Raw genomic sequence first — 20,858 nt, forward strand, 5'->3', positions numbered from 1 at the left:
ATGTTAGGGGGCATCGTTTTTCAGATTTGGAGCGGCCGACCTGCAGGCAGAGAGGCCTCAGCAGGGGAACGAGGGGTGCTGGCAAGGTCTCGGGGGTGTGTTCAAAAGCAGCAACGTTTAAAAACAAAAATCAACCACAGTTAAAACAGAGGTTAGGAAAAAACGTAAGTAAACCAACATAATGCTAAAATCTTTGAGCTTAGATTACTTATTCCAATGCCATCGTGACTACTTTGATCAATTCGAAAAACTTGAAAGTTCACCGAGCTCGGCTACGAACACAAGTCGGTGAGCCTTCATTTTCTGAACACACCCCTTTCCGTATACGTCACTATGGCGGGAAGTAGTGGCTGGTTTGTTAAATACAGCAAAAGCAGAATTACAAAACACGCGTTTCTCTTTTTATCAGGACCGTAACGCTATCCTGAAAATAAACCCGCTGTGACACGTAGTTAATGCCAAGATGTCTACTTCGTCTGTGTCTAAGGTAACGCAATACTAAATAACATCATGGAGCCAGCTCGACACGTATTACGGTTTAAGTTAGTGACTTTGTTTTGAGTTCATACTTAACTTTCACTATTTCAGGGGTGCTTTGTTTTCAAGCCAAGTGCAAAGAAGAAGAAGAAGACGACCGCGCTCAGTTTGGGTGCGCTGTGCTAATGTTGTAAAAAAAAAAGTAAAAAGTAAAAGATATCATGACTTCTGGTGTCTTAACGTGGCACTCACGTTTTTTTGTGTGTTGCCTTTTTTTCTCCGCAGAGGATCATTTCCTTCATGCATGTGAAGGCGATGAAAACCGCGAATTACGATTCCACCTCTGTCACGATCTGTGGGACAAAATCAAGACGAACACAGAGGTGAGACCGGATATCCAACATGTTGGTTAGAAGTTAATAGTGTGTCGCAATAGATGAATCTGTCCTTCTCTCAAAAATGAAAGCGTTATTATTATTATTATTCGTCTTTACATTTGAGCACATTATAAACATCACACTGACCTTAATGTTATTCACAGCAGCCACCTTGTCCCTGCAGCATAAACAGGGGCCCAACTATTAACATTCATTCTGGCCCTTTAGGTGGGCCAGAAGGACGTTGACCGACAATAGAAATACAGCATAATGTATTTGATCCGTTACACCTTTGTCCATCCTGCTGTGACCTGGCAAAGCCGCCTTATTTTAAGCAAAACCCTCCCAAGATGATGAGGGTTGTTGGCCCCAAAACAGGGTCTCGTAAAAAAAAAAATAGACTTTTAAAAGATCTGTTGTGTTCTGCTGCACCGGCAGGCTTTACAGGATGAACTTAACAGGAACATCCTGGACAGCTTGCTGGACTTCACGAGGAAGTGCTCCTCCACCCGCCGACACAGCGACTGGGCGTCCCAGATGAGGGCCAGCGAGATTCCCACCGCGGCTCTTGTGCTCGGTTTGTTGTTGATTAAGAGGCAGATGCATGCGACTCTTTCTGTTTTGATTACCCGAGCAGCCGATTAAGAATAGAATGGAAACCTTTTTCACTCCATTTTTCCCTTTTTTTCATTAAGATCGCAAAATCTCGCATTGCATTTAGTCCGCCCTTTTCCCCCCTCGACGTCCTCCGTAGGTGTGAATGTCCCGGACCACGACATGACCTTCAAGAGCCTGTCCGACCTGCTCCAGCAGTCCGTCACCCCTCACGTGGCCTCCGTGCAGGCTAAAGAGTGCGGAGGTACGGTGCTCTTGTGATTTTTGAAGAAATGATTTTAAACGGTAGCAGCTTAATACTCTGGTTCTGTCGTGCACCTTCAAGTCCTGATGTTTGTTGCTTTATCGTTTCAGCGCTGAAGCATTTGATGAAGAGGGTCCTGGAGAGGTTGATGGACACGGTTGTGGATGATGATGATGACGAGGAGGAGGAGGAGGAGGCTGAGCAGGCCGGGGCTCCGCTCAACAAGGCCGTGCACTGCTCCCTCGGGACACTCTGCGCTTGGTACAATGCAAAAACAAAGGTGGGACAACTGAGCCAAACCAGAGTAGATGAGTTAACTTCTGTCATTTGGTGCATGAAAAGAGTTTGATGACCTAAACGCACGTTATTACAGAAATCCAACTTAGGCACTCCTGGAAAAAAGCGTAGTTCTCCTGCCAGTGATGATTCGCAGCCTCCGCCGGTTGTGATTATCTTCAAAGATTTGGAAGCTTTCAACCCCAAAGTTCTTCAGGACTTCATTCTCATCTGCAGGTAACTAGAGACATTGAGCTGAACAACTTAAGTGTTTCCTTTTACAATTCTAGCTCCTTTTATTAAGAATTACTATAAATTAATTTGGCAAACTTAAGAAATAATTCTGCTTTTGTATCCACCTTCCTATACTTGTGCACTAGTAGATATACGAACCGAGCAATCGTTCCTCCTTCACCTTGTTAGGAATCTCGTTAAGATGATACGGTTTCGATTCTTCTCTGTAACTTCACAAACGTGATCTCCGTCCCACAGCCGGTACGTCCAGCGCCTTCCGTTGATGTTCATCTTTGGCATCGCCACGTCACCCAGCACCATCCAACACATGCTGCCCCACTCTGTGTCCTCCCTGCTGTGCATAGAGCTCTTCCAGTCCCTCTCCTGCACGCAGCACCTGGCCACAGTCATTGACAAGGTAGTTTTCTCACTGTGCGCATGCAGTCCAGGATGAATGCATTTGGGAAATATGGCGGAAAGTAACGCGTTGTGAGCTATTTAGAAGGCCTTCTGTTATCTCTGCGTTCACATTTGTTTCATAATTGTAAATTACTGGATGTTGAACAATTTGTAATCAGGAAAAAGTAACCAGTCAGTTTCTCTTGATTGATTGATTTAAAAAAATATATTTTTAGAACTATATATATAGATAACACTTTTATTCCATAGTGAAGGACACTATCTACATCCTTGCTGCATTTCTTTAGTATAGATATTTTATTAATACCAGTTGTATAATGTTAAGCAGCAACAAGAACGATGTAGCCTGCAAAGCTTATGAACACCGACACAGATGTTTGGAGTTAAACTGGCAGATTAAACCTCTGCCACAAAAATAATATTGTGCTCAAATGTTTTTTCCTATGGATTTGCCTTCTCCGATCTAGATGATTGGCACAACAGTCGATATGATCCACTGCACCACAGAATGTAACAATCCATCGCAGTAGCTTTTTTCAGACAAATTCTTTGAGTCTGTTGTGTGGTCTCTTAAGTAAAATCTGACTACGTTCATTGTATTTTTCTGCCTTGTTTGTGTTTGCAGTTGATCCTGACACCTCAGTTCCCCTTTAAGCTCAACGGTAAAGTGATGCAGGTGCTGATCAGCATCTTCCTCTACCACGACTTTTCAGTGAGAAACTTCATCAAGGGCATCCAGGTACAGAGAAGGCCATGAATAGGTCATCCAATGCGTCTTATTGGTGTCTCCGTTTGTCATCTGTGTAGACGTGACTCAGATACGTTCTGGACGTGCACTAAATTGACTTTCTGCTCCGTCTTGGTGCAGCTGGCCCTTCTGGAGCACTTTCACTCTCAGCCTCTCAGTGTGCTGTGCTGTAAAAAGGAGGCCGCTCTACTGAATGTGATGCAGCTCGGTCACCTGGACTTGGAGAGGATCCGGAAGCTGCAGTCGTTCAAGAGGTGTGTGTGTGTGTGTGTGTGCGCGCGATTACACGCTTTCACTCACGTATGTGCTCCAAGTGGACTTTTCAGACAAACCTTTAAATGTAAAACCAAGTGTAAATTGTGTCTTCCCGAAGGTACGTAGAGAAGCAGGAAGCTCAAGAACAAGTCAATCTATTCACGGATGACTCTCATTTAAAGGTACATTCTGTTGTATTGCTGCTTATTAGCCAATAATGAGTGCTCACCCCTGGACACAATCTAATGCTTGAGGTTTTTGTTTTTTTCTAGGGCGTGTGTCAGAAGTTGATAAAGGACCTTCGCAAATATCACAAGAACTATTATCCCATCCTGAGATGTCTCCACACTCTGACCTCGTCATTGCCTCGTTACCCACTCGGGAAACAGGCAAGACCTTTTTCTTTTTTGAGTTTGAAATAACCGTGTCATTTAAAACATTTTTTTTTTTTAAATGTATGTGTAACAGGATTATTTGTGTGTTTTAGATCAGAGAACTTCATTTAATATGTCTGGAAAAAAACATCTGGGAGAATGAGGAATACCAGTCAGCCATGAAGCTTCTGAAGTAAGTGGATGTTTAACCTGTGGGACCAACAGGTGGACGGTATCGATTCTTGGTTACAGGCTGTAGGCGCTTTGATCTGTGCCCACTGTTTGCAGACAGCCATTTCATCACTAGATGACAACCTATTCCAGGATCTAGGTGATCATGCTCCTCGTGGTGGCCTTTAATGAGGAACAAACCCTGCGTTTGTCCACAAACAACCCAACCCGAAGCACTTCTCTATAAACCTCCTGTGCTTTTCCCTCCAGGATGATGGCTAAAGATCAGCTGATTGGTTTGCTACAGAGGTGTGAGGAGATTCTACGGCCCGTCAAGTCAAAGAAGATGAACCGCGCTCTGGTCCAGCTGGAGGACCTACTCGCTAAATTCAAGCAGCTGGACAGTAAGTAGTCAAAATGAAAGCAGAGCATTTTTGCGTTTTTGACTGACTTACTAATGACTTTCCTGCGTTCTTAACAGCAGTAGCCGCAGAGCCGCCGCCGCCGCCCAGTGTGGAAGACCGTATCACCTCTCCAGTGAAAGATCTTCAGAAGAAAACCGATCTGTTCCAGCTGCAGAAGGTTTTTATGAATGTTATTGTGTTACCGGTGACGAGGTCTATCCTCGACCTCCGTCTCCTGATTCATAACTTGAGCGGCTGATCGTTCTCGTGCATTCCAGGCGCTGCTGGAGATGAACGAGTCTCGGAGATCCAAGAAACTGAGTCCGTTCGAGGCTCTGCGAAATGAAGCTCTTGAGTTTATCGACAGCTTAGTAAAGTCAGTTTTTTTTTCTTTTTTTACAATTATTTAATTTCATAACTATTCCAGCATTTCCTAATCTATTAATTCCCTCCCACCCAGGAGTCACCTCTCCCCCCCAGAGTCTCAGGCGCTGAACGAAGTTTGCTACTACGCTTCTTCCGCCACCGTGAGACGCCACCTCAACGCGGCACCTCGCACCTCCATTCAGGCTGCGCTCAGCAGCCCGTACTACTACCTTCAGGTACGCGCGCTTCTTCTCCTGATCTCATCGCGAGCAACGCAAGCACTCTAAGCGGAGCCTCTTCTCCCCTCAGAACGAGCGCCTGCAGACGGCGGACGGGCTCGTCTCCAACGCTGCTCCTGATATCTGCATCGTGTACAAGCTGCACCTGGAGTGCGGCAGACTGATAAATCTGTACGACTGGCTGGAGGTTAGTTTGTCCTTTTTTTTGGAAGTTGGTCGGTGTAAACAAACGCTTGTTCCTTTGTCACAGACGCAACACCTTTTGCATAACAAGCTTTAATGGTTGGAGGTTTGTTTATTGATCAAGGATCAATGTTTCACGAGATACTAATGTGAAGGAAGTTTTTTTTTTTTTTTTTTTTTCAGGCCTATGCTACTGTGGTTTCTGCTGCGGAGGGTGACGAACCCGGTTCTGACAGTTTTGGGAAAGTGGACGATGTCAGACAGTATCCTTCATAACAACAAACATGCGAAACTTTAAGAATAATCCGCAAATGGTCATTTATGCTCCTTAGCGTGTTTTCTAGCGCCCGTTTCATCCGAGCTGTGTCTGAACTTGAATTTCTGGGCTTCATAAAGTCCACAAAACAGAAGACGGACCACGTGGCTCGACTGTCCTGGGGAGGCTGCTAACCAAGGAACCACACTTCTCCCTTTAAGTTCTATTTTGTACTGTACTTTTTCCCACTAATAAAATATAAGCATCGCCAATTAAGGTGTCATTTTTATGTATCACTGTGTAAAGCAAAACACAGCAACAACTCTCTTGGAATGGCGGAGTACTTTTTTTATGCTAAATGCTTAGCTCAAACACAGATGCATGCAAGTTAGACGTTGGGTGGTGGTATTGACTCTTTACACGTTTTATTTCTTCCAATCAGTACATTGGTTTCAAAGTGATACCAGAAAAAAAGTCAAAATAAATAAAAACACTGGTAGGGAGAACAAATTCTAATCAGCCCACTTATGCTCAATTTTAAAAAGTAATGAACAGGAAGAAAAAAAAAACTGCAAACACATTCACTCTGTTCTACTGTTCCTTCCTCTCAGATTGACCAGCAAACCTTTTAAGTACAACCCTTGCACTGCTTTATCATATTTACACGTAACAACAAGTGACAAAGCCTGGAATGCTGGGAATCGTTACAAAAGAGACAACTGCAGATACGTGTATCAGGAGGAACATAGGCCACTGGTATAAATAGGGTCCATTAATGTACATAAGGAAGCACCTAGTTGCTAACAACAGAGTGGTAACAACTGCCAACCGCTTCATATAAACCTTTTGCCCAAAGACAGAAATATGGCACAGTAAGAAAGTTTCATTTAAACTAGCTAAACGGAATCTCTTACAATGAGGAGCTTTTTTTTTCCTTTCTTCTTTCTTGAGATATCACATGATAGCTTGCAGCAGATTTCTGGGCCACACTCAGGAAACATCTGGTGAAGAAGAAAAAATACAGAAAACAGACGTTTTACTTTGAAACTTCAAAAAGACAGAGTTCAAACCAAGACTCCCTGATTATTCCCCGCCAGACACAAAGGTGGTTTTGATGAAATGACTCACAGCTCGCAGGTTGCTCCCCGAATCTCCGCATCAACTGATCATGTGTGAACTTCACAAAGGTGTCATATTGTTCTGAAATGTACATGAAGGGATGTAAGAATTCCTATTGTGCAACAGGTTGTGAAGTCCTACGTACATTATTGAACTTATTCTTCGGTGTTATAATCTTCCAATTGACTTGGTCCCAACTATGGTTCGGATCAGAATCAAACTTAGCATTTACAACGGTGATCCTACTTTCAATGTCTTTTAGATACCTAAAATAGTGATGCAGCAATAAGTGCATTAATTAATTAAAAGAAAATTATCCATCACAATGAGCTATATCCAGCTTTTAAAAATAAGATACCCGTAGGATTGTGCTCCGAGTCGTAACAAGGTACTGGATGTGCACCAACCTGCCAGCTTGGAAGTCATGGTCTCCTCGTACTCCTCTCGCACAGTCTCCTCCTTTTCGCTCAGCAGCCGTTCGCAGATCATTCCGACTTGTCTGAGGGTGAATAGCGGCTGTTCTTTTCTAGTAGGGGAAACACCTCCAGAGGACGTTCCTGCGCAAATCAAACAAAGAACTGGTTGCGTTGTGGCGTGCATTGTATTTGTAGTTGAGAGTTGAGAGTATTTGTTGCCCAAACCAACCTGGCATGTTGGAAACAGTCATAGTAGACGACTGGGACGGAGACTCTGGAGAATAGCAGCCCTCGGACGGTTGGTAGCCCGAGTCTAGATGCTTCCTCTTTTGAATGCGTTTGTACTCCTGCTTGATGCTGTTGAGGATTTGTTCTAGTGGGACAAAGGAAAGTTTTCAACAACAAAAAATAGGCAGAGAGGGGGTTAGTGAAGACAAAACAGCTGACAGCTCAGCTTAACTGGTTAGTGTTTTCTGCTAGTGTGGTTCCAACGTGTTGCTAACATGCCTCTCGAAGACGGGCCAACATTACCTGCACTGAGCCTCGAGGAGGATTCTCCAAATGGAGAAGGCTCCATGCTCAGGTACTTCCTAGGGGACGAGGAGGACGACGAATGGGACACAGGGATACATCTGCGCCTTTTAGGGGACGTAGGACTCATCAGAGGATCGAAATCCATGGTCCTCTTCAGGGTGGCTCCACACGCCATGACTTCAGGGTTTTAAAAACGAGGGGGGAGGAAGGGAGGATGGGGGGGGGGGGACAACGAAACAGAACATTAATGGAGCGATGACATCTGTTAAGTCAGATAACTGCTGATCACGGCTATTCCTCAACACGCTTTGCCGGTCATCATCTAAATTGTGCTGCCAAAAGCAGAACCCTTCGCTAAGCAGTACATGTTAGCCATACTGCGCAGCTGAGGCTTTAAAAAAAAAATGCTAGGAAGCTAACGCTAGCCGTGCTTGCTAGCAAATAATCAAAAAGAAAACAAAGCTAACGTTAGCTTTGGCTACCACTGGTAGAACAGAACGCTCTGCTGTACATTTGAATAAAAGCGCTTCTTACCTTAAAGGGGGGGAAGCTAGTCCGTCAAAGTGCAGTCAACAACTCGTGTGGCTCTAAAAGTTGCTTCCCAAAAGTTGAGGTGACGATCCGCCGGCTGCGGGCCAACTGCTGTTAGTCAGGGGTGCTAGCCGACGCTATTTAGCTGCTTGTTTTTGATATGGGGATGTCGGCTTCTCTGGCTCGTGACGTCACGTAGGAAACGCGGCGCAAGGCGTTCTGGGTCATGTAGTTAAATGGGAAATAACGAGAAAACTGAAGGTGAGTGTCGTCCCACGTCGCAGCCTACTTTGAGGCTCACGCGTCACCCCCAAAATGCATCTGTTTAATATGATTTACTTATATGTCAGCCTCCTTATGGCATCGCACCAGTAATCACTCACTACGACCAGTACATGATAAATAATATAGACACTAGGTGCATGTCGTATGACAGGTCTCCACGAGGGGTCAATCTAACACAGCGATGCAGAGATAGACCCTGTAATGTTGCCCAAGCACCTTTTGCCCTGGGGGAAAAAAGTGCCCCTTCTGCTGCAGCCAAATTTTCTCTTCGTTCATGGATATTATATCAATATATAACAATAAAAATGACTTTCTCTGTCACCAATTCCCCCCAAATGTGTTTTGATATCCGACGGGTCATTTATTTGAGTTCTTTCGCCCCATCATGCTGTGCGGCGCTCCCAAGCCCCGCCCCTCCCTCCTCCTCCTCTTGGTTGCTTGTGCAGTGCTGAGCGCCAAAGGCTGCAGAATCAGAACAGGTACACGTTGTTTGGTGTTAAATCAACCACAACAGCGCCGCGGAAAAAATAACGTCGCAACTGGTCCGAAGTTTGCTAAAAAATAAACAACTAATTAACAACACACTCCATCTTCCCCTTCACTTGTGAACTCAAGACTCCGAGGTGCTTGAACTCCTTCACTTGGTGTAAGGACACGTTCCATACCCCCAGTAGGCAATCCATCGGTTTCCTGCTGAGAACCACGGCCTCAGATTTAGAGGCTAATGTTCATCCCGACCGCTTCATGCTCGGCTACGAACCGCTCCAGTGAGAGTCGGAGGTCACAGACAGAGGATGCCATCAGGACCACATCACTTGTGAACTCAAGACTCCGAGGTGCTTGAACTCCTTCACTTGGTGTAAGGACACGTTCCATACCCGGTCATACGCCTTCTCCAGGACCACAAAACGGGATGAGCATACTCCCAGGCCCCCCGCCATGATCCTTGAACGAATGCCGCTTTGTTTCTTTTCAATTCTTGATTCGACTATTGGCCGAAGCCTCCTTTCCAGCACCTTGGAGTAGACTTTACCCTTTGCTACGTTAGTCTCAGGCCTTCGCACATTCTAAATTGAATATATTATTTTCCTGTAGAATATTGAGGCGGTGTGTGAAGAGGTTGAAGCACTGAGAAATACTTCAATCCTGTTTTTTTCCTTCTCTGCTCCATTCAGTCCAAACACCTTCCATATGCTGCTCCTCAGCTGTAAATACTTCCAGAAATCCCCTTTCTCTTGTAACTTAAAGTTTCCTTTATGGTTCTCAAATTATCTGAATACCACGTCTCCAAATATATACCCTTGACTGCACGTATCCCTTTTGCCAGCCATGTATCCCATAGAATTGTTTTTTTGCACATACAAATGACGGGATAATTCCAAAGAGAGCAGTAGTCCTGTTTGTAATGAGAGATACCGAGCATCTTGTGTGACCTCGTCCACTGAGAGTGTTGTAAAAGTTGATATCTGTGTTTTATGTGTTTTTGTGATAGTATGTCTGTAACTTATAGGCTTATAAGGTCTTTTGAACCATTATTAGTACGGCCCCTCGCCTGAGACCACTTTGCCAAGGATAATCCTACCAAGAGCACTAGATTATGTAAGTCACCCTTGATTATTATGCACCACATTGATTTATTTGCAAAATTTGCAGCATAATGCCAAGGAAGAGAGACTCCAAATGCAGAAAGACAGGTAACTGCAGCAGCGCAACTGTTACTTGTCATTTAAGTTTTTAGCTCAGTGGCGATTGCCGAAAAAAGACCGGAAGCGCAGCGAATGGCGAGCTTTCGCAACCGCTTTAGGACACCTTCTGTACGTGTGGATGTCGCTACTCAACAGCCACACGTACTGGGACTATTTTCAGTAGCCTAGAGAAAATAGTCCTTGCACGTGACTATTTTCTCTAGGCTACTGAAATGCGATACACAACAAATTGTGGTTACAACTATTTTCTGCTGGAAGGCAGCTATTAACTTGCTATTTGTAGTAAGTTAACAACACCCTTGAACTGTAACATTATTGATGATAAGTACAACATCGCGTACCTTATTGTTTAGGTACAATAGTTTTGTCTGTTTTTTTCTGTTATTCATTTGTTTATTCAATTTCAGTTAGTTTGTTAACAAAATAAATATGTAACTTGAAAATATCCTACTGTGTTTTTAATTTTATTATTATTATTTTTAATTTCATGTCTAATTTGGCGATGGGTGCCCTTTTGTTTTGGTTTGAGCATGTAACAGTTTATTTTCATCGCATGTTATCTAACTCCCCTGTCATTTCAGATCCTCCCACGTCATCCGCTCATCCAACTCGTTGATATTCTTTATTACTTTATCTATCTCAGTTTATTCATATCCACGCTTGCAAATGCTCATGATCTTATAGATTACCACTGGGATTTCTACGTTACTCTGAACCTTTTTGATTTCTGTGCTTCTGGGTGATGTAAAACAACCCATTGCTGTCTCAGAATTTGTACTCTGTTCACTGAAGTTAAATGTAATCTATTCAATAAAGGTGAATCAAATTTTAAAAATCCACAGCTATAAACACATTGTTACACTCCCTTATAATGGCAGAGAATTCATTGTTGCATTGAAAAAAGTAACATGATATGTTGACAAAATGATCATGAAAATAGACAAATTTCATATATTTATTGAACGTATGTCTCTTCTCCCTCTTGTCCCTGTTATGAGACACAACGGCACAATGGATGCCTCACATACATACCAAAGTGTGGCTCCTCACACAATGCTCTAACTGGTTCATAAGCACATGTGTTATAAGCAAGTATATTACATTCTGGAATCACGACAGACTAATGTTTTGATTTGATCAATAAGCTGCTCATATTTCAAAGTACCGTTTGCCTTTGCGAAGTAATAGTTACAAAATATGCAATAAATACTATGGTCCTCATTAATAGCTGATTTAAAATCACTAATGAGATGCTAATTTTATTTACAAGTAGTTTGCTGTAATTCAAAACTCACATGTTGCATGAAGGGAGACCCAATTATACCTTGAATTAACGCCACATGATGTAATGTGAAAAAAAGAACCAAATTGAACGTGATATTGGTCTCCCTTTAAACTCATATGCATCTTTAACTTAATGCATATTTAAACTACAGCAAATGTTACCGCAGAAAATAACTGGTTCTTATGATTACCACTATTGTTTACTGATGAAAATTAGACCCAAAAGGCTATAATCAGACTTGTGCAACGCAATAAACCATTTTAAATAAACCAACAGAATAAAGAGATAGTGCACCGTCTTTAGTCTCATTGCACTCCACCATACAACTATAATAATAGATTTCAGCTTAAAAGCAACAGAAACGCGTTTTTCAGTTCTGTATCTAGGTCATTTTTTGGCACATTTCATTGTTACAAAGCAGTGCGCTAGGACGAATAGGGTTATCCTACAATAACTTCACAGCTGTACCAGAGCAAAGCAGCTTCTCTTTCAGACCGGCTCTGCAGTAGAAGTCTCAGTCATTCCAGAAACGGTAACCTGGGCTACTTTTACTCGAGCTTTTCCACCGACGACTCCATCTTTCCCCGCCCCGCCTCTCACGCTCCTGCTGTTCCAGTCGCTCTCGGCGCTGTTGTCCAGAGGCTGCGTCGCTCCCCAGCACACGTGGCAGATGTTGACGAAGGCCCTGCGCAGGTCCTTGCTCCTCATGGCGTAGATCACAGGGTTCACGGTGGAGTTGAGCAGCGTGAGCATGCTGCAAAAGGCAAACACAGTCTTGATGAAGTCATTCACCTTCCCAAAGAGGTCGTACACCATGATGGCCAGCAGCGGGCCCCAGCAGATGATAAGGGCCACGAGGATCAGAACCAGGGTTTTAGCCAGGCGGAGGTCCATCCGCGCCTGCTCGGGCCTCACCGTCTGCACTTTGGTGCCCTCCGCGGTGTAGACGATCACGCTTCTTTGGGAGCTGCGGCTCAGCATGCGGACAGCATGGTGGTGGGATTTCCAGAGGATGAACATGTAGGCGTAGATGATGAATAGGACCAAGATGCTCGTCATCCCGATCCAGAACATGAGGTACTTCTGGTCGATTAGGGGGAAAATGTCGGAGCAGACGGAGTTGAGACGCTTGCAGTTCCACCCCAGCAGCGGCAGCAGAGAGAAGACGATGGAGATGGCCCACATCACGCTGAAGGCAATGACTGCCTTGGTCTTCGTGACGATGCGTTTGTACGCCATCGGCCTGTGGATGGAGATGTAGCGGTCGATGGCGGTGAGAAACAGACTGCCTACAGAGGCGGTGAAGGAGGCGATGACCCCGGCCAGCTTGAACAGGAAAATACTGGGGCTGTCCTTCCTGTGGAGGACATGGAAATCCAGGAAGCTGTAGACGAAAATGATGCTGCCTATCAGATCGGCCACAGCCAGGCTGCCTATGAAGTGATAGGAAGGGCGAGAACGGAGCGTCCGGGAGTGCAGGATCACACACAGCACCATGAGGTTCTCCAGCACCGTGAATGTTCCCAGGGTGAGCGCCAAGATGGCGACCGCGAGCTGCTGACTGGGAGTCAAAATCATAAAACACTCCATGTTGTCCACAAAGTCCTCCCCACACTGGCTCTCCACAGACGTGCCGTTGCCGAGCAGAAAGTCTGACACGTTGGTGGGGAAAATGGGAGCGAGGCCGCTGTAAATGACCTCCTTATTCACAGGGACGAGTCCGGGGAACGAGTTACTGATTGAGGCAGAGTTGGGCTTCTCAAAGTGGAACCGGTTCTTGATCAGAGTCGAGTCGACGGAGGCGTCGTCATAGCTGGCGTCGTTGGAGCCGAGATACTGGACACCTGTTGTTAATGAACTCATGGCAGTGCCTGCTATCCTGTGCAAAGCCATCTTAATGGCTGGTTTGTGGCTGTAGAGATGCTCAGTGAAGAGGAGTGCGGTTTAACATTATCAGATCCATGCAAAAGGACATCTAGGAAGAAAGAAATACAGGTTTATATAAGGAAAACAATACTAAATCACCAAATGTGTACATCTCATGACATTTAAATTAGAGCTAAATATTAAAATATTTGACCAAAAAGTAGCATTGACGGTTAATATTTTGAAAAATATATCAGTTGCTGTGGGATATTGGGGGAATATGCATATCAGCCAGCTGACACAACAGATGCATCCCAGACAATAGTGGGAAACTGAACAGTTGATGACAAACCTGTGCAGCCTCGGGGGAAATCATTGCATTAAGTATGTAGGACAGACACGCTTTCTTATTAATTAAAGCAGGTCATTAAGAATTAAGCTTATTTTCTCTCAATGATCATTGGATTAATTAGGCATCAAGGGAGACACGAGATAAACATATATCTGTCCAATGAACCATTTACATTTTAATGCCAGTAATGATGATATCAATCATCAACAGTTACGTTTGCATGAATAAGACATTAAAAGAGCAGTGATTGAAATACGTTAAAATATATTCATGTATAAAGCCAGTTTGAATTAAAGCTTTTGCGAATATATTGTGCAATAATGCAACTGACAAATAAGAACTTCCAAAATAAAAAATGAAATAGAAACCACAAATTATCGTTAAAAAACATACCTCAAATTTGTAAGAAAAACCATCTTTCCACGATCCATGACGGAAAGAAGAATGAATTAAACCGGGAGTCAACCGGTCTGTTGTCTTCACTCTCTTCACCAACAGTTGCAGCAACTCCACAAATACCCGGAAGCCAGAGAGGGGAATTAAAACTGTTGTTGTTGTTTTTCCTATTCGTCCGGGGAAGTATCGTCTGCTGACAGCGTCAGAGACAGTGAAGGCAGCGGGTGGAGGGAGACTGTGAGTGTTTGTGCGAGCGGCCGCTGTTAAGGCTCCTTTTTGTGCGCCTGCTGGTCACGTGATCGGAGGTGTTCCAACGCAGCAGAAAGTGCTTCATGCACACACATGGCAGCAAATCGCTGCTGCAGGCATGACGTGCTAACCAGCCTCCACCCCCATTTGTTTCTCAGTTCATCGCCCCTTATGTGTAATTAATTAATCAACAATTACATCATCTTTTAAAATCCTGGATTGCCTTTTGACCTCGTTAAAACCCCAATAGAAATGCCCTACCTCAGGATATTCAACATTACCCAATCATAATATCCTAGTTGTTGTTTTTTACACCAAACAAGTATATATTCTGTGGGCCATGTGATGTATAGGCTATACATGATTACATACAAGCAAATGCACAATATTTAATCCTACATCATTACATTCTTGATGTTTTGGGTCAACGAGATGTCCGTTTTTATCAAATTTCTTTATTTATCAGAATATCAGACATGAATTAACATTTCTGTAAACGTGCCAGTGTTAGCCAGCTGGTTCATTCCAGATTGCAGTCCTTTGGTGAGATGTTCTAAAAAGCACGGAAGTGACAAACTAAGAAATACAGTTAAACTCCCTGTTTGATCTTTTAGAACAAAGTGTCATAGATATCCAATAACAGCAATACACATATATTTTTTTTGTATTTGAGAGTGCTACTGTCAAAATCCATCACAGATATACAGCATTTGAAAATTAAACTAGAATTAAGAATATTTTTGAGACAATAAATAAAAAAGTAGTATGTTATTTGAAAAAAAAAAAAGTGAAATATCAAAATGTGGATACAATTTGTGTACTGTATGTTTTTTGAGCTGAAAAGAAAAATGACAATGATACTCTTCCAATGTTTATTTAATTGTTTATTCAAAAAATGTTTATTCAATTTATTAATAATCAAAATGACCATCACTGCAAAACAATGAACCCTTTTCGGACAGGAGTTACATTTACTCAAGTATTGCACTTTTTAGACGCTCGTGCTTTATTTTCTATTTAATGGTACTCAAATATATATATATATTTACGTGGCAAATAAAGTTCCTTCACACATCAATGATTTAAATACAATGAGTTTATAAATGATGATGCACTATGATACATTAAAAGTACAGAGTCACAAATAACTCTGATGTGACCACATGAATATTCTTACATGTACTGTGATCTTGTCATAGTCGATTTTGCCATTTTAGTGCAATTATAAAGCCACAGTGCTATTATAAGTCCACATTGAATTTCCTCCACCAATAATCTATTTTCTCTTTTTACAGTTGGGGGTCACATGCACACTATTGAGTCTTTTTTCCTGTCCTGCGCAGCTGGGCAATTATTTCCACTATGGACTCCCAGCAGAGCTATCTCCCAAATTACATGTATCTTGTTGTAGAAAATACATGACATTTGGCCATGCAACATTATGGGAAAACAATGAAAGACTGCACACGTGATGCCAGAGCATCCAGTTTTGGCAGAACAGAAGAGGCTGAGGAGTCATCCAAATAATTGCTGAACACTTGTTATGCAGCGTTTGAAGCAGATTTAAGCAGCTATTGATAACTTGTGGCAGAGCAGCATATCCAACATGAAGGCAGTTTACCAAGACGAAGTAGTTGAAATGTCTTGTCAATGACCGATGGAATTCCATTTTGACATGTGTAAAGCAACTGTTCTATTGCTCGTTGGCATCGTTTTTTGAGTCCTAATGGGGTTTTGGCTTGAAAGCTGCATCTGTTATCTCTCAAGGCAGGGATAGAGTATTGCAATCCATCATAATAATTATCATCAATATTTCAGTCACTCTCACCAAGGCATCAGTGAGCGAGGGAGACAAAGCTGAATGCGATGACAAAAAGCCCCAACGTGACCGTTTCAGCCATTTGTAAAAGTTCAATTTTTAAAAAACCCGTTCCCTTCATGTGGGCCGTGGCCGGTTCTGTGAGGCTGCTGCTTTTGTTTCGCGTCCCTCTGTCCTGGTGGTGAATATCGCAAGTGATTTACAGTGATTGATTTTCGGAAGAAAGCCTCACAAAGCAGCATAATGCATCTCATTTAATATTGATCCTTCTCCATTTACAGTCAGTTGTTATTTGAGCGGCGAGCCTTCATGATAAAATCATTACTTTGAGTCCACATGAATACTCCAAAATAGACAAATCCAAGCAAGAAACATGAAATGTTTGAATCAAAACATTAACATTTTTTATCCCAGTCTGTTGCACAAGACTGTCCTTATGTTGTGAGTTCTGCACACACAGCATGTTACCAAAGGAGACTCTAAAAGCAAACTTTTCTCTGATGTGTTTGTGTCGAAGGGTTGGAAGATGAGAGAAAGTGGGGAGAGAGAGACGGAGGGAGGGAGGGAGGGAGGGAGGGTGAGGAGGAAGAGATGCCCAAATAGAGAAGCAGAGGAGGCTGTGACTGAACGTTGACAGATGCCTGAACCGCCTCTTCTATATTCTGTTCCTCCCCAGCTGGAGGCACTTCATAATGTAGCCAATCTCAACTCAGAACATTTTTGCAAACAGAAAGAGAAACAGATGAAATGTTTACTAAATGTATTCAATATCGTTTGATATGTCTCTTCTTTGTATTAATTTATTCATGCATAAAGTCATCAAATGTCTGATGTACCACTTTATCAATCAGTTTATATTTATCAACTTGACTGCATAAGGCAAATTATGGGTATATGTATGTTGATGTATTATTCATAACACTTATAATGGAACAAACAACTCTACACCCTGGAATATATTCAGAGAAATAAACACGGAGAATGTTAAGTATGGAAGTTTCCCATAATGTGCACCAGATTATCAGGACAGATCTTCTTTATAGGGGAATAAAACCACAGCAGAGAGGATAAAAAACGCTTTTACTTAATACCTTCGGGTACTACATTTTGTACTGTCTGTATAAAAACACCAAAACCAACTAAAAACAAAGCACAGATCCTCAATGTTCTTTTATTTCCAATAAACAACTGCATGACCTCCGGCTGCAGAATTGGTGGATTTTCTTAGAATAGACAGACTAACAGCATAATGGTACAATCCCCTTCATGCACCATTTAATCACGTAAAGACCATTTTCAGGCTATCTCAGCGGAACACAGTGGTAATCACAAAGATTTAGCAGGTGGTTCAGTGAGCGCTCACTCGCACAACCAATATGCAAATGGACGCTACAGGCACCGGCTCCAAATCACCACCCCAGTTGAACAGTTATTCTCAGCGTTATTTCTATTCTCGGCAGTAAAACTGTTCTGTGTAGCTAAACAGTGGTACGCGATGACTGCTTCAAAGGATCAAACCCCAAACAGCGAGAGCCTGATCAGGAGTCGTTGGTTGACTCGGAGCCAGAGGATGATTCACTCGCACTACGTCCAGCTGCAGAGCTGCAGAGACTGACGACAACCCCGAATGGACCTGACTGCCATGAGACCAACAGTCACCTGTAATCACATGGCTCTTTTCCGTATTGAGGGGTTGTGATATTACATTTATTTTTAGCTGTTCACCCCCTCAATCCTATGAGACACTTGAAACACTTTGGAAATTTGTCATACTTTAACATCTGTCATTAAATATTCAGACAGGCAATAACTAATCTTTTGGCCACTTGTGAACAAGCCGTGAACACAACATTGTCATTTTATTTAGTTTGGTTTGATAGGAATGCTTGAAAATTTGCCTATTTATACAAAAGCGACATTGGTAATCACTAAACATTTCTCATCTAGCATCAATGAAACCATTAGATGAATTATGGAGATAATTACTGTATGAAAAAATAGATATGCGATACACTAATGGATGATATTTAGAGTGCTGCAGAGTGTGGTCAAGCTTTTTAGCATCACATTCAGGTATCACAGATTGAGCTTGATTTATGACTAGCACATGCTTGAAAACGGTTCATCCTCGCCACATTACTCATGCGTTCTCATTCTGCTCACACCGTCGTGGTTACTCACCCATTACTGGCAAAGGCATCGAGCAAATGATTTCACAGAGCGCTCACATCTCAGAGGAAGTTCTTTCATCACAGAGTTACTTTGTGCCTCAGCTTTTAAGCTTCATCACAAGATTAAATGACTCCATGGCACCAATAAGGTGACATTAAAGAACAAAGAGTTTAAAATCAGTTCTGTTTTTTTGTGTTTCTCGTTTGGAGCAAAATTGGCCTCTACTTTGCATTTATTCAAATTTTGTGCTTTCATTGGAGTCAGGATCATTTAAGTACAGCTTAAATGTTTATCCCAAAAATAGGCACAAATCGTGCTTCTGTTTGGGTGCATGCATGCATTTTCTCGCATTTTGCAGAGAAAGTGAGATATTTAGTCTAGTAGACTTTGTTCATCAGATGCATTTGTGGTATAAACAGTAAAGAGCACTTTGACTTCCTTAATGGATGTTGGCAAGTGTTTTGAATTTTGCACGTGAGGCATTACTGTTGTATTGACTGTTGGTAAGATGTGGGTTGTGTGTGAATATATATCGCTCCTTTTAATATTTGTCATTCTCTCTTGAACTTTCTGTTACCTGACCACTTTCATACCTAACATACCATTCCTGTTTCTGGCAAATAGATGATTTTAGATTTACTGTTCACTCAATTATGAAAACCCTGTGATCCAGTAATGTTTTATTCAAGCACGATCCTCTGAGCAATGCAGCGTTTCCATGCGAGATTGAACAAAGTCTCCGGGCTACGATGGCAATAACACACACTGTATGCCAGGACCTTCTTGATAAAAGGCTCAGGTCAAAGATGGACATTAACGATAGATGACATTTTAACTCCTGATGATGTTCAATTGCTGTGACAAGATACTTTACATTGTATTGTTCAATAAAATATGCATCCAAAGGAGGTCACAAAATGTGGCATTGCAGAAAATCATTCTAATGAGCTTTAAGCTTTGAGGTCTTTAAAACCAAATACGCTTATGTAAATGCCTACTGTGAGTAAGTGTATCTATAAATAATAATTTAGGGAATTTATTTTACTGGTCTTTTCCTTACAATTGATTTTTTGAGTGCAGTACAATATATATGGACAATAATGTCATTCAAACCGTTGAACATGGACTGATTATCACCCAAATAAGAGCTTAAGAGTATCTATAAAGATAACAGTTTTACAAAGTAATAGCACATAAAGACAGATTTGATGATAATCCGTGTCAGGTAGAGCTCATACCCCCCCCCCCCCTTCCAACAGGCATCACGGCCATCTGCGCTAGGAAATAGATGGACGGCTGCAGAGCAATCAACAGCCCTGCTGGCTGTCAGTCTTCAGCCATCGTGCTGAACTTGGCGAACAGAGACGATTCCTTCGCACCGCACCTTTATAACCCCGCACTTCCTATCGCTTCACAGCTTGTGACCTAATTGACTTCAGAACTCCACGTGTTTGGCTGGAACTTGAGTTATCTGTGGATATGACGAGTTGAGACAGTCCTGGGTTGCAGAACGAGTGTCAGCAATTAAATAAGTATTGGGAGACTTTTAAAAAATGTTCTTTCCTTTCACTGGTTTGATTGGTTGCATTGACATTTGTCTGTATATATTTATTCTCTTGCATCCCTTAACAGCAAAGCCCTGTCGGAAACAAGTGTCATGTGTCTAGACACCAACAATTATCCATTTTGTTTCTGGTTTACAAGCTGAAAGGGTTATATAAGCTTTACCGTGTCTTTGTAAGCATTTCAGGTGCATCACCATGGAGACACTACAGCGCCACGACTGCACAAGGTCGCCTCTCTTACAACGGTGTGCATGTGTGTGTGTGTGTGTGCTTCTGCGTGTGTACATCTGTGTGTTTAACTCTGCAGGGACTTTGAGATGACACAAAAGAAGTAATAGGTTTGAATATATTTGAAAAGCAGTGGATGATGAACGCGTGCTGTTCAGCTTCTCTTTGTTTGTGTCTGTCAACACGTCAGGCTTTTTGTTATCACGCTAGACTCCTTTTTCATACAGTGCACGAGAGTGACAGATCAAATTAATGTTTTCCATTGTCTCAGTCGGCGCGGTTTGATCAACGGGACACTGCTTTAAAAACCTGCTTGCAAATAAATGCCGGCCGACATCTCGGGTTATAGATCTACAGCAGCTGTTGGTATTTATATCGTTGTCCATTTTCAGACGAGAACTCCTTCTCTCAGTGCTTTCCAGCTGGTCTGTGGTTCTCATCCCCAAGGCTTCTTTTTTTTCATTTTTAAGAGCTCCTATTGTCAATATCATAAATGTCAACACAGTCGCTCACATAAACGCAGAGAGATACAACCATGTTCACCTCGGCGCCCTTACCTCATCATTTGGGTCCACTTTCCCCGCTCTCTGAAAGAGTTTCTGTAAAAATGCAAATGTCTAAATACTGCAGAGCAGCAAGCAGCAGACAGACGCAGTTACCAGCTGGTTATCATAGCAGAACATTTAGCATCGAAAA

General features: G+C 42.5%; 3 protein-coding genes across 5 annotated transcripts; 1 reads left to right on the forward strand and 2 right to left on the reverse strand.

Annotated features, from left to right (window-relative positions):
- Window positions 1-67: 67 nt before the first annotated feature.
- orc3 (origin recognition complex, subunit 3) lies at window positions 68-5,911 on the forward strand. 2 transcript variants are annotated; one of them, XM_040199330.2, is made up of 20 exons: window positions 68-487; window positions 589-649; window positions 763-860; window positions 1,293-1,431; window positions 1,609-1,713; window positions 1,824-1,993; window positions 2,087-2,226; window positions 2,482-2,641; window positions 3,269-3,382; window positions 3,512-3,645; window positions 3,765-3,828; window positions 3,919-4,035; window positions 4,134-4,213; window positions 4,462-4,595; window positions 4,673-4,773; window positions 4,874-4,971; window positions 5,056-5,197; window positions 5,271-5,387; window positions 5,567-5,646; window positions 5,728-5,911. In XM_040199330.2, exons 1-20 carry the CDS (start codon window positions 464-466, stop codon window positions 5,831-5,833), a joined length of 2,184 nt encoding a protein of 727 aa, XP_040055264.2. In that variant the 5' UTR covers window positions 68-463; the 3' UTR covers window positions 5,834-5,911. The 2 variants fall into 2 exon arrangements, with proteins under 2 accessions (XP_040055264.2, XP_040055265.2); XM_040199331.2 differs by having other exon boundaries at window positions 279-487; window positions 4,676-4,773.
- Window positions 5,912-6,039: 128 nt separating this feature from the next.
- Window positions 6,040-8,857, reverse strand: LOC120832768 (akirin-2). The gene is made up of 6 exons (XM_040199332.2): window positions 8,243-8,857; window positions 7,706-7,885; window positions 7,404-7,547; window positions 7,166-7,315; window positions 6,768-6,839; window positions 6,040-6,640 (listed from the first exon to the last, which is right to left on the reverse strand). Exons 2-6 carry the CDS (start codon window positions 7,881-7,883, stop codon window positions 6,630-6,632), a joined length of 555 nt encoding a protein of 184 aa, XP_040055266.1. The 5' UTR covers window positions 7,884-7,885; window positions 8,243-8,857; the 3' UTR covers window positions 6,040-6,629.
- Window positions 8,858-11,171: 2,314 nt separating this feature from the next.
- On the reverse strand, window positions 11,172-14,411 carry LOC120833343 (cannabinoid receptor type 1B). Of its 2 annotated transcripts, XM_078089982.1 has the most exons (3): window positions 14,127-14,411; window positions 12,431-13,490; window positions 11,172-12,269 (listed from the first exon to the last, which is right to left on the reverse strand). In XM_078089982.1, the coding sequence occupies exons 2-3, from the start codon at window positions 13,406-13,408 to the stop codon at window positions 12,030-12,032; spliced, it is 1,218 nt and encodes a 405-aa protein (XP_077946108.1). In that variant the 5' UTR covers window positions 13,409-13,490; window positions 14,127-14,411; the 3' UTR covers window positions 11,172-12,029. The 2 variants fall into 2 exon arrangements, with proteins under 2 accessions (XP_077946108.1, XP_040056318.1); XM_040200384.2 differs by having other exon boundaries at window positions 11,172-13,490.
- Between the last annotated feature and the right edge of the window lie 6,447 nt (window positions 14,412-20,858).

This window comes from Gasterosteus aculeatus, chromosome 15 (genome assembly GCF_964276395.1).
Source record: "Gasterosteus aculeatus chromosome 15, fGasAcu3.hap1.1, whole genome shotgun sequence".
In the NCBI taxonomy this organism is placed as follows: Eukaryota; Metazoa; Chordata; class Actinopteri; order Perciformes; family Gasterosteidae; genus Gasterosteus; species Gasterosteus aculeatus.